This window comes from Pogoniulus pusillus, chromosome 17 (genome assembly GCF_015220805.1).
Source record: "Pogoniulus pusillus isolate bPogPus1 chromosome 17, bPogPus1.pri, whole genome shotgun sequence".
Lineage (NCBI taxonomy): Eukaryota > Metazoa > Chordata > Aves > Piciformes > Lybiidae > Pogoniulus > Pogoniulus pusillus.
In genome coordinates this window covers 10,366,761-10,380,349 of record NC_087280.1, presented here as the reverse complement: position 1 = coordinate 10,380,349, position 13,589 = coordinate 10,366,761, and the positions used below count along the sequence as shown (strand labels likewise).

The 13,589-nt window shown below is 40.6% G+C and overlaps 1 protein-coding gene across 1 annotated transcript in view; it reads right to left on the bottom strand.

The window, feature by feature from the left end:
* The window catches only part of ATOSA (atos homolog A), a 48,227-nt gene that overhangs the window by 15,909 nt on the left and 18,729 nt on the right, over positions 1-13,589 (bottom strand). Inside the window, exons 2-4 of the mRNA XM_064157597.1 lie at positions 1,668-1,852; positions 586-788; positions 50-175 (exon numbers count right to left, since the gene is read on the bottom strand). Of these exons, the coding sequence (XP_064013667.1) occupies positions 50-175; positions 586-788; positions 1,668-1,852 (514 nt within the window). The remainder of the gene's footprint in view (positions 1-49; positions 176-585; positions 789-1,667; positions 1,853-13,589) is intronic.

Here is a 13,589-nt window from a genome sequence, read left to right as displayed (position 1 = left end):
TGCAATAACCTTTGAGAAACAAACAAATTTGTTGCCATCCCAGCCATACCTGTACAGAATGTTTCGGGGAACAGCACCATGTGAAACACTCAGCCACGCACTTAGCTGAGAGAAGAAAACGAAGGAGCGAACAGCCAGTAACAGGGTCTTCTCTTCAATAAATCGATCTCCACTCCTACAAGGTATTAGAGAAACACATGAGTCTTGGTAAGAATACACCTAGAGAACTATCACAACTAGGAGATTTTCATGATGAAAGGAGAACACAGCTGCATCAAATGAAACAATGAAACTCCTTACAGATTTAAGATGAGAATCTGATTTGGATTTACCCACGCGATTTAGAAGATTTAACATAATAATGTATAAAAATGGCAATTTTCAGAAAGGAGCATTTCAGAGTCTGCAGGGCCCTGCAGAAAGCACAGGTACAGAAAGACTAAGATGAAAAGATGCTTAGGTGTCACTGGTAAATGGTTTTCTTAGATCAGCCCTCTTAGCAAAGGACCAGCCCGAACCACTAACTGATGACTTCGATGTGACAAGATACTTGAAACTACCAATTAATTCTACTCTAAGACTTACTGTCGAGGAACTGGCTCCAAAATCCACCTTTCTAATAGCAATGCATCTTGTTTGATTGCAGGATCGTTTAAATCACTGCCCTCAGTGGTGGGCCCTTCATCGCTATAGCAACAGTCTGGAAGTAGCATAACTTCTACCATGATTGGAATATTGTTCTTCCACAGTAGCATAACCTCAGATCTGGTTCGCCTGGCTTGACGACACTGACAGAAAGAAACAAATGTCAACAAATGCAAGCCATAAAAATATTAGCCAGGTTTAAATCTCCTTTAAAAACATGTTCTGAAGTACTGGGAAAGGATAGAGGTCAAATTCTGTCTACCAGATGTCACCAAATCAGAGATAAGATTCTAGAGCTATTAAATGAAAAATAATTAACAAATCCTTTACAGCTGCTGTCTGAGCAACTTCTGCAGAAAATCAGGAGAGCTCATAAAAATGCATTTCCCCAATGATTGCCCTTTACTACCTTGTATTTCTCTCTCCACAAGTCATCCACTCCGATAGACACACTCAAGCACTATCTTTATAAATTCTGTGTCTTGGAGCGGGCTCATTTCTGCATGAATAATAACTTAAATTCACACAGCACTTAGGAACTTTAACTTGAGAGTTGCTTCAGCCTTACTCCCAAATAGACTAGCTAGATTTGAGGTGCTCATGGTTTATGGATCACAAACTTTTCAAGAATACCTGGAAAACCAAGAAGTTAGGCAAGTCAACCTACATTTTCTCAAGGAAAGAAAAAAACCACAATGCAAGACTCAAACCCACACCGACAAAATTCAACCCCAAAGACAAGAATGCTAAGTATAGTGCTCTCCATTTGCATAATAAAAACTCAAATAGGTACTGCATTCAGGTAGTCCCACAGAATTTCACGTTCAGGGATGAAAGGCTTAACGATCTCTCATTTTAAGGACAGATCTATTATTAGTATGACACTGAATTACATAGTCCTGACAGAAAGCAATTGTTATTCATGCTTAACTGTGAATCTGCCACAGGGTTCTCAGTTGACTTTAATGATGGTAGCAAGGATACAAGCCGCAACGCTTAAAATTAAATGGGTACTATCATACCTGAGCCAGTTTGTCGCTGCATTCATGCTTAGTTGTTGGTGGCTGACTTGATTGTGCTGGTGGGCAATGAAAGCCCTCTGTTCTTCCCTTGATTGAATACTCTGGTGTTCGACCTTCAGTAATCAACAGGGCCAAGGAGACAAGGAACTCCTCAGCTTCATACTCAAAGTATTCATCCAAAGCATCTGTGATTTCAAAAAGATAAAAACCAAAACACTGCTGTGTAATAAGCTTTCAACTGCTGCCTAACCCAGTTAGTTTCTCTCAATTATCACAGTATCATCAGGGTTGGAAGAGACCTCACAGATCATCAAGTCCAACCATTTACCACAAAGCTCAAGGCTAGACTATGGCACCAAGTGCCACCTACACAAGAGCTACAGGAAATTGATCTTTGTACTAGATTGGCTGCCCAAGTTACCCTACCACTGCAAAACAACTGTCTCCATCTCACAAGGTTGTCACTACAAGCAGACAAAATCAGAAATATGCTCAAGTAAGCTTCATATAGCAAATGGTTAACGCTCAAGATTTCAGCGGTGCTGAGAAGCAACTGTTTGTGCTGTGAGCCACAGCTAGATCACAGCTTCTCTAGAGTAAAGGAAAACTTTCCTGAGCTCTAATGGGGCTAACTCTGACTTGGCATCATTCGTATCACGTGACAGAAAAAGAAGCCACAATACCTCATAAAATAGATGTAAATTTTAATAAAAGGGAATATTTACTGCCATTAGGAAAAGTGGGACACAATGTTCTCCGATGTTTTTATTGCAAGGCCTTCCTGCTGAGAACAAGGCTTACTTGGAAGGTCCATATTTAGTTACCATTAACACATAGGAAAGGTTCTCAAGAAACATACAGAGTATTCATTCTTTTCTACCATAGTGTAAACTTGTACAGAGAATTAAAACTCAACAAGTCTCCACGGCTGAAGCAGCAGCTGGCATTGCTCGTCATGAATCATGCTGGTACACTCAGTTCCCGATGAGGTAGGATTCACCAGTCCCCTGATTTTACAGCATTTTGTGCATCACCATTCCCATCCTCCTCCCTCATCACGAGGATGTCACACATCATTCAAATAGAACCAAGTACAAGCAGATCATGTCATTCCCCTCTCCGTTTGGAAACATTCAAGTTTCAAAACCATTTGGTTACTTGAAGAGGTTACAGGGGAAAAAAAATAAATCTCTTTTCCAAGACAGCTAAAATACATTAACTTCAAAGTCTATTTTAAGAGCAACAAAGAAAACTGGTGGAGGCAAAGCTGCCAGCAGTTCTTTACCCTTTTATGCTTTAGGGGAACAAAAGCCCATGTCACTTTTTCCACAATTTTAGCTTAACTGCTCTGTCATCCATAAAAATGAAACTGCCAGAGGGAAAGAGTTAGTTGCTATCCATGTTTTGATTACCATGCATAAAATACCCCTCCATCTAGAAAAATTCAGAAGTCAATTCTGTCTTCATTCCCTAACAGCAGAGCATCTGGCAAACATGGCAAGACAGACTTGAGAGATGCATACAAGAAGAGACGCATGGAGTAAAAACTGTAACTAATGTGCAATTACCTACACATGCAAATTAGAGTTGTGAAGTGTGTAGAACTAGCTTTTGCATGTACATATTTGCCTAGCCCAGGCTTGTACTCCATGGAGCCCAGCACTTACAGCCTACCTTGAGGAACCTCCATAAAGCAACTAAGAGAGATGAGACCACTGCCAGGGAACTCAGGTCACTGCGCAGCAGCCTGTATCCCTCATGTGTTTTCTGCCCTGCTTTTGAAAGGAATGCACTTAGACAGCTGCTTTGGGACAGGCCATAAGCAGGGCCCTCTCCCTGTGCACCCATGCCTGCCAGCGGTACTGCACTCCTGACTCGCACCGTGCACGCCTATGAAAAGATGTCAGACGCTGTACTGCCACAGCCAGCGCCATCCTCTGCCTCCATCCTCTGGGAGGCAACAGGGAAGGGGCTCTTCCAAAACAGGCACCCATGCGAGACCTGGAGAGCACCCTGACCAGGAAGGAACTGCCAGCCCTGGAACAGCAAGATGCTACCAGGACTATGCATCTGGCCACTGCTTGCCCTCAGGCAGAAGAAAAGCCAGAGGATGAATTACCTTGGAGGACCCCATATGGCACGTGAACAATACATTAAATCATCTGGCACGAGTTAAAATGGTCATTCATCTGACAGATGGCAAAAAATGACTAATAAAGAGTACATGGAAGATTAAAGGAGTGGTAAATAACAGAGAGGACAAGACACTTAAGTAGTGATATGAGTCACTTACAAAATTAGGCATTTGCAATTTTTCTTTCTTTTTTTTTTTTTCCCCAGCTCAAAGTCTGGTGAACAATAAGCAAGTCCTATTTGGGGAGGCATACTTGTACAAATCTGGGTATTACAGCTGATAGAAAAAAGTAACTGCAGCATTTTCTTGCTGCCAACAAAAGCATCGTGCTCATCTTTGTACTTCCAAAACCATGACAATGCTAAGAAAGCCACAGCAGGAAGGATCTTTACTAGAGTATTCTTCCTTCCCTGACATAGAAGTTCCAAAAGCAGCAATGTGTTAAACAAAAATTGCCTCATGCTTAGCAGACTAAACAGATGGGGAATTCATCCTCAAGAAAATGTAATTCTGTTTGTTTTAAATATGTAAAAAGTCTATGGCTTTAAAGAAAAAGATTAAAGATCTTGATGGAGATCTGCACATGCTTGTCCTTGAACACCTTCCTGCTGTAACAGAAACATGCATAGTCTGAAAATACACACCAGAGAAGTATAAATGGCAAGTAACAGTAAAATCATTAATGCTATTTCATTAACATTACCAGCTTACCATGTGAAGCAGAAGACCTTCTATTATTTGTCTCTCTTTTTAAAGAAGATATTCAGATTTGGTCAAAATATTCTGAACTTGGCATAAATTAACAGACAAATCCTATGGCCTGAGTGTTTCTGCTGAGCTGATTAGATTCAGGTAAAGTCCAACCTCTTTTTGCATTAAAATATACCAAAGCTTCCATTATATATTTACAATACTTAGTGCCAGATATGTATTACAAATTGACATAAGGCACAGACAGTTTAAGTATGCCCAAACACAAGATCCAGTGAATCTAGTACATAAGCAAGATCTGATGAATAAAGCAAGGTAAATAAATCTGAAATACTCAAGATTCAAAATATATACACAATGTTAATCCATGTAAGCAGATACAACTTAATTTTAAGTTCAATTTGCAAACACTTTCCCTGTTCCTGTGTCAAATCTGTTATTTCAGAAGAAACCACTTTCTTGCCTTAAGGATGGAAGAGGAGACCCAGCTACCTAGAGATACTCTGTTTGTATTGGCTGCAATTACAAAAATACAGCAATGCTGCAAAATAAAAACTGTATCTCCTTAGAGGGTGATAAACAACAAGTAGTGAACTAAGAAATACTACTACTTCCATAAGAGCATTATAAAAACAAGGCAAACACTTCAAAATGCCATCAGCAATGGAACAAAACAGGTATTTGATCTGGACTTCCAAAAAAACCTCAAGCACAAACAGATAATTAATTTTTTTCCCCTAGTTCATGTGCTATATTGTCTTGTTTCACCTTTGCTAGATTTCTATATATTCTAGCAACTGTTTGCATAGAGGAAAAAAACTCTGAACATCGAGAAGCCTGCTAATTGTTCCCATACAACAGGCCTAGATGATGCAAGTTGATGTAATTGAGGACAAGAGTGGAAAGACATTTATAGAAACAGCAAACTCAGTGTTAGCTCAAAAAAAAGGTCTTACTCTGTGTGTGTTGTAACTGTCTGCTTTTGTGTATGAATCAGCCCTGTTTAAGACATCATATATTGTGCATAGAATAACCTCAATCCTATAATCTGACCATACAAATAAGACTACTATTCTGCTTCATCTCTGGCAACGGAACATGCAATTGTATAGCATAAAGAATGCATTCCAGCAGAGCTTAAAACTCAGGGAAAAAAAAAAAGCAGTTAGCTGACACAAGTTCATGGGAAATAAAGTAACAAGGCACTATAACCCTTTAATCAGTACATGGAAACTTAAGTTTATTGACCAGGCTGTCACAAGAGAGAGAGCAGCACATGTCAGACTAGGCTAGCAGGGAAATAGAGAAACATATAAACATAGGCTGAAGTCACTATACGTAAAGCAAACCATGGAATGCTGGAGAACTGAAACCTGAATGCATGCCCCATTGTCTTCTGCATATACCAACCTCAACAAAGGCTTATTTTCTGTATCTTGTGGACAAACAAGAAGGCTCATTTAACCAGACATGTCAGAATGAGTCTTCAAATCCTTGTCCTTCCGCATGAACTACACACATGCACTATCACTGAAGCACTGGAATAGAGAGCAACTCCAAACCACCCTGAAAAGTTAAACTGGCTCACATGCTAACACATGCCACCAGTAAGCCACCAATCCACTTATCTGTAGCCCAAACATTCTCAAAACTTCATCCAGTTGTGCCCAGCTGACTCCTTTCCCAATCAGGCCACCCTCATGTGGACCAACTCCCTCCCCTTTCCTATTGCAGTACTTTCTGTAGTAATCACAGAAACTGTTTTCCTGAAATGTGTATTAGAAGATCATTTAATCGATTTTCTGGGCTAAACAGGAAACAAAGGCATTGGGTATTGCATACCCCACTGGCCTCCAAGAGCCACCTGCCTGGGGACTACGAGACAGTGGTCAGCCCAAGCAGAGCTCCTCCTGACCTGTGTCCTATTCCTACGATGACCAGGCAGTGCTACAACTGTCATCTCTCTTAGTTCTGTCGCTGCTGTCGCAGCACCTTTCTTGTTGTACTGGACACCACAAATATCTACCAAACTTCTCCTCAGAAGAAGAGTTCGTTTTCATAAAGTGCCTTTCTTCAGAGAAAACCAAATTTGTTCAGCTTGAGCTATCCATTAGTTCTGACTTTCACTGATTTGGAGAGCTACTTCCCCAGAGAGTCCATAAAAACACTAATAATTGCCTTTAAATAGGCTTTCTAACAGTCCAGTCCTTTCCCTGGAGAATCTTGGGCATCCAGAATGGATTTTGAAGGCCACCTATTTAATCAGATTCCCATTTCACTTGTTAATTGAAACACAGTAAGCAACTAAACAAAATACTGAGTGCATGGTGTAGGCTGTTTAGATTCCCAGCTCAGTCAAGCTCTGCTCCTGTCCCACTCCAGCTGTCCAGCAGACACTGCTGCATGGCTGCCCACCTCTGCTCCTGTCATGTGCTACAATTTCTTTTAAAGGTTAAAAATACTGCTTAAGTACTTGGACAAGTACTTGTGGCTGCACTGTGAGTGCTCAGAATGCATCACCTCCTAGCAAGAGCATCACTCTGCATTTAAAAAATACAGCCAAAGCCCTCTGTCCTTTCCTCACAAAACAGTCAACTCTGGATAAGTTTTATTATCTCACCATTTGAAGAAGCAGGCTAAAGGTAGTTCCATATTTTAAGAGTAAGGCAAGGATTCAAGAAACTACTGTAAAGGAAATGAAACACAATGTCAACATTTGACTAACAGCTTTTTTTCTGGAATTAGAAACACCTACGGATGCTCCAGTTAACTCATTCTGCATTGTGCTTCACTTCAAAAGGAAGCTGCCCTTGAACCCCCTTAAATTCCTGATTCTCTGAATGAGCACTCATGTTGTGTCTGCATATTACAGACCTGTAATTATATCTGAAGTCACACACTTCAAAAGCCTGCTAATATTAAGAGTTTAAGTATAATTTAAGCTATCAAGAGTTAAAGGGATGAACTGGTCTACTTGCTTCAAGAAACAAGGTAGTAGTTAAGTGCACTAAAAGTCAAGCAAATGACACGAATTGGTCACCTTATCTTTGGAATAGTCTTACAGAGATTTGGCACACACACATTAACTCTTACCAGATTCTTCGGCTCAGGATCTTTGAGCTCAGAGACAGCCACTACAAAACCATGAGGAAAGCAGCACAGTACTTCATCTTACTCTTGCCACCCCCTTACTTTTCTCCAGGAAAATAAACCAAACCACTACTGAAGCGATTTGGCAAAGGAGCTTTACAGTAGGACTGATATATACCTGCTATTCAAAGCAAACAAACCATAAGGTATAAAAAACTGCTGCATCTACTTAGCTTTGTGTAGGAGAATAGGAAGAGATTCATCTGCTCGTGTTGTGCCAGTTTATAATTATAAAACAAAACAAAACACACCATCTAATAACTAAAGGGGGACTTTCAAAAATCAAGATACAGATACAGGGCAGATGATGAAGTCATCCCAGAACAACAAAAATCAAATCAGTACCAATCAGTGCCATCAGCTGCACTCCAGAGTGCAGCACTGCAGTAACTCCCCTGGTATGTGTGCTTCTGCATAGGCACCTCTCAGAGCTATGAGGCAGCTTTAACTGTAAATAACGTTACTTACAAGACACTGGCCTCAAAATCAAGCTGGGAAAGAACCCCCATTTTACTAAAACTTATTTAGGTTCAAGCAGCTTAAGAAGTACAGAAATACAATCCAGTTAAATTTGTTTAAAGCTTAAATTTCCTGCACTAATCTCAGAAACTACCACTCTGAGAGTGTAAAATGCAGGCTGTTAAACTGATCTGGGTGTTCCCATCTTGCTTCCTGCGTTTTGGCTGACATCCTAGTTTGCCATCACCATACTGCTTACTGAGTCACTTCTTTTCTTCCAACTGTAGCTTTCTATTTTTACCTAAGCAACAACAGTTTAACCTGCTTCTTTTGATTTTTTCGTCGTTCAACTAAATCCCTGATCAAGTGTTCAGATTTTTATCAGGAAAACTCATCTTCTCTTAAAAGCACAAAGGAAAGAGATACTTAAAAACAAATTATGCAAGCTGAATAGTTTCTTGACCACAAAGAAATCAGAAATTGTCAATCATTATGACTTCATCATCTGTATTTAGTAGATGGAAAGTAACACCTGGGGAAAAAAAAAAGAAATTTGAGGCTCGTTTCAAACTTCAATTCATCAAGAGCTGCAACAGAACCCATCTGTTCTAAAACAGTTGTTCTACTGTACCCTGACATGAGTAAATAAATGCTGAAACGTCAGTGTAAAGCTCTAAGATTTTCAGTGCTGCTATGTTTAGCATTATAAGCCAGTTGGAGGAACAGAGTATATGCTTTTTGCTGATCTCTGAACAGGTTACAAAAGATGCTGCTTGTACCAACATGCTATAACCAGACAGGTACTGAAAGCAAAGAGGACTTGTCTCAGCTAATGCCCTTACTTAAGCACACATCAGTTTGTGTTTTCCTTTGTATTACAGTTTCCTAGACTGCAATTTTGTTAAATATGACTACACAAGACACTCTGAAGTTGTATTATAATGAAATGAACACACCTGCCAGGAGCAGACTAAGTAATTTCTGGGTTTTCCATTCATTCTTCTCCATTTTTTTACATCTTCCCTGTGGGAGAATTCTCCCGCAGCGGGACAGGAGCTGTAAACAAGAGGGAGATGTCCTTGAAGCCTTGCTGGCTCAAGGAAGCTAGGCTGTGGACAGTGAGCAACCCACGCACACCTGCTGGGGGCTGGACCTGCCAGCCCCTGGGGCGGACACAGCCACAGGGGGCTGAGCCTGCCAGCCCCCTGGGGTGGAACCACAGGTTGTTTTCGCACAGGGTAACCTGTCTGCACCTTGCACGTGGCTCTGGGCCAATCTGTACTGTCCACTTGTGCCAGCCCCAGGCTGGCTGGATACACCTCCTCTGAGCACTATATAAGAGGCTTCGCTACCCTAATAAAATTGTACTGATGCATAGCAAGCTGCTGAGTCGACTCATCAGTACCCTGATCTCGCCTCTCGCCAGCCTCCGGACCCCAACACTTCCCCTTCATTAATTCTGTCTAAATTAAGATTAAAAACTGCATGGCTCGATAAATGTACCTCAACAAAAATATCAACCAAAAAAAACCAAACCACCCAAGCAACTTAAAAATCCTAACAACAGTATTTCTAGTTCTGCAATTTGAAACTGTTCTCAGGTATTTCAGTTCGTGAAATAAAGCAATTAGAAGAAAACAATTTTTTAATAGTGTGGCATTAAGTGTAGAATTGACACCCTGCTGTAAATGAGTTTATATACAGCCTTCAGTCCAACCATCAATACAGTAAATAGTATCTCAGTATATTTACAACTATTTGCATTTTACAGAATTATAGTGATGAGTTACTGAAATGCTCCTTAAGTCCCTCCCTCGTTCACAGGAAGAAGCAAGGGCAAAGTGGAGACCAGACCTAAGCTAGCTTCAGTCACTGCCACCATAATCTGAAACCACATCCAACATGCCTGGTTTGGGGATCTGAAGGAGTCAGTTTGGTGTCACCCTAGAACAGAAAACACAGTGTACTTAAGCTTACTGAGTATGAGGAAAACACTTCCTAAGGTGTTTTCTGGGGGTAAAGAAGCTTTTATATTGAAGTACAGCTTTTCCAAAATGACATTTCTAGATTGTTTTAATTCTTTTTTCAGCACACACTTCCTTTGCTGGTGTTGATGACTATTTCATCTTTCAGCAATGCTTCCCCAGCCAAGGCAACTGTGTTAGGAGGTTAGGAGATTAGGACAACGATGGCTGATGATTATCTTCATTACTGCTACTCACCAAGAACCAGCTTAGCAGCAACTACATGGCAGAAAATTTATGGACTGGAAGCTTTCATCTACTTGCTCAAATTTGTAAGCTGTAAATATTGCACTGCAGCACTGCAGTGTCCCCACACAGCTGTTGTTTTCTTTTTAAAGGAAGCCTAACAAGACAAGGATGAAAAAGGACATGTATTTGGCTAAGCCTCTTCTCTTTCTGGAGGCGTATCATCCATACAACAGTTGCAGTAATTAAGCACTGGGAATCCTAAGTCCATTTGGAAGCTAAGACATCCCTCCCATTAAACAGGTTGACAGCAGCTCTATGCTACATTCCAGCTGTGACAGCTGTTTAAAAAAAAAGGTAACTAAAAATGCACAACAAATTTTATTGGAGGCCTCACATGTTACACCATTCAGGGAAAGAGACGCAGTCTCCTTTTTAACTTGTTTAACAATCCAGCTTGACAAAGACTCAACTATTTGCAGCCCTCTGCAATATTTTATACAGAGATTGGTTTAAAGATGGAAAGCAGTAATTTATGATGATAAATCACTCTCAGATGTTAACTGGAAAACAGCATGGGACTGTTTAAAAATCCTACAGTAGGCATTTCAATGTTTACAAGAGCTACCAGAGATAGCAGGGCTCTACTTAGGACATGGCATGTTTGAATCTTGTGGTGGCCCAATTTTTTGCTAATGTGTCACTCAGTTTCTTCCTCTGTGGCTTATCATCTTGACAATATCTGCAAGTATCTTTTGCAGCATTGGGAACAGCATTCACAGGAGGGTTACACTTGCCAAAACCTGATGTGTTTACCCCACTAACAGTAAAAATTAATCTCTTTGGGGTATTTTGTTTAATCTCATCACTGGCACAATCTGATGTTCTTATTCCCCAAGATCATTGCAAGAGAAAGAACAGTGACACGTTGTGTGCCATTTGCTTCAGACCCTACTGGCAACTTCTTGGAAATAAACCTGGGTGAATCTGAAAAATGCAACAGGGAAGCACTAACTCATTTGAGGTGAAATCAGCAGGGGTGCCACTGAGGTCAGGGAAATCCCCTGAAAAAAAGTATTTACTGGGAGGGTTGCACATTATGGAAACCCTTCACTAAGCACTCAGCCTTCGTCACAGTATTGTTGTCAAACCAAGTAAAGTTTTGTAACTACTAAAGCACTCAGCTCCAGAGTCAGAAAACTTTCAACAAACGCTTATCTTCACACTATGGTCAGATGCCCAACAAACCCAACCAATGTTTTTTCATAGCCATGACCTTCAGACTCTGAAGTCAGAAACAACTGACTTTAATAGCTAAACTGCACAAATTGGATATCCTAAGTAATTCCTCCCTGGTTTTAATCTCTTTTCTCTATGTGCAACAACGTGGTGAAATTCTCCTCAAAGCTACCTAACAGTTAGTTTTTTTTAATAGATACTCCAAATTTCCTTGGTTTAGTGTGGTAACAAAAAACTCCAAAACAACAGTAAACCAGAGAAGGTTGTGGGATGGAGATGAGCAGAATACTAAATGCTTGGGGGGGATGGAGGGGAGAGAAAGGGGGGAAGATGTGTTTAAAAAAATATATATATATATCTGTGACCTAGTCCACTGTTTCATAAGGTTTTAGTTTCATTAATAGCATTAATTTGTTAGAGTGCAATAGAAGTGTTATCAGCAACACACCAGCACAGCAGCAAGCCCTGTACCCACCCGAAGAGCAATCCCACTCCATTTCAAATATCATTGGCTTTTTGGAACCTATAAAAAAATACAGTGCTATGAATTCAAGCCCTGAGAATGCCAGGACTGTTACCCAGCTCAGCTGATAGCCCTGTCTCATATAGCCCAAGATCCAGATAGGTGAAAGTTAATTGGTTTAATTTTTAAACCCTAGGAAAGATGAGTTACTGCAGTTTTCTGTAAGGCTGGAAAGACCTCATGGACCAGGAATTAAAAATCTTCAACTGCCTAGGCAGTAATAAACATTCAGTTCAATCCAAACCATCAGAATAGTTATTTAACATGTCCAGACCTATTTCATTTGTGCAAGTATTGAATAGCTTGATGGATGCAGGTTCTGTTACTTTGTTTTCACACAATTTGGGGAATTGCCAGGATCTAGCTGAGTGACATTTACTTTGCTAGAAATGAGATTCACTTTAAAAAAGGAGGGGAAATTAATAATGAAACTCGAGTATTTCGACCTTGTTAGGTTTTCCCTCTACACACATTTTGGAAAGTACCTTTTTCAAAGCTGGACCCACTCAAACACTGAAATTTCAAAACAACATACCTGTTAGCTAACAAAATTTAACCATCTGCTATCCTTCTGCTCTTCATTCAACCATCCTGCCAGGCTTGCATTGCAGCTTTGAAGGCTACCACAAATATCCAGACACCGGGCACCTCATGGAACAAAAATCAGTTTATGACAATCCTAGATGCAAGGCACTAGTGCTAAATGGCAAAATTAACTCTACTAGGGGGAGAATAACAGTGGTGTGTTCATAATGTATCTGTTCAAAACAATTCCTCCTTCTCAAAGGAAAAAGTGAGTTCATGGATGGCTGTGCTGGTGCTGGCACAGAGCAAAGACAGGCACAGTGAGGGCCAGCAGGCAAAAGTCTCCCTGCGCAGTGCTGACCTCAAGTCACCCATCATCCCTGGCCTCAGCTGCAACTTTATTGGTTGCACGTGTGTTTTGTAACACCCTGTACTCTGCGTATTCTTAGAACATACTTTCCAGAGAACTGAAGGGACAGGGCTCACCCCTCTACCTCCAACCCAATCTCACCAGCAACAGCAGCATCCTGCTCCTCAAGATAAACTAGCTAGAATAGAAAAGGATCCAACCTCTATCTTTGTGTGCTCTAAAATCAGCTGACTTCTGAGTCAAGAGACACAGCAATAAATTATTAGGAAAAACAAAGCACTGCACCAAAAATAGTGTGTATGAGCAGCATGTGAAGAACAATACTTTATCCAGTCACAGCTCAAGGCCCACCACAGCCTCTTTTGCATTCTACACGAAAAACAACTGACATAAGGCAAAGACAGACAACACACAACTTTAGCTTCCCCTTCATAACTTGCAAATATTTAATCAAAAGTATACACTGGAGGGGGTGGGGAGAGACAGGAATGTTGGTTCTGGGACCAGCAGAAGGGGCATTAATATCCACAATCAGTGTTCACTGAAACTTAAATCAGACTACGTCAAAATTCCTTTTTCTGCCTTCAGCTCAGAAATGCTA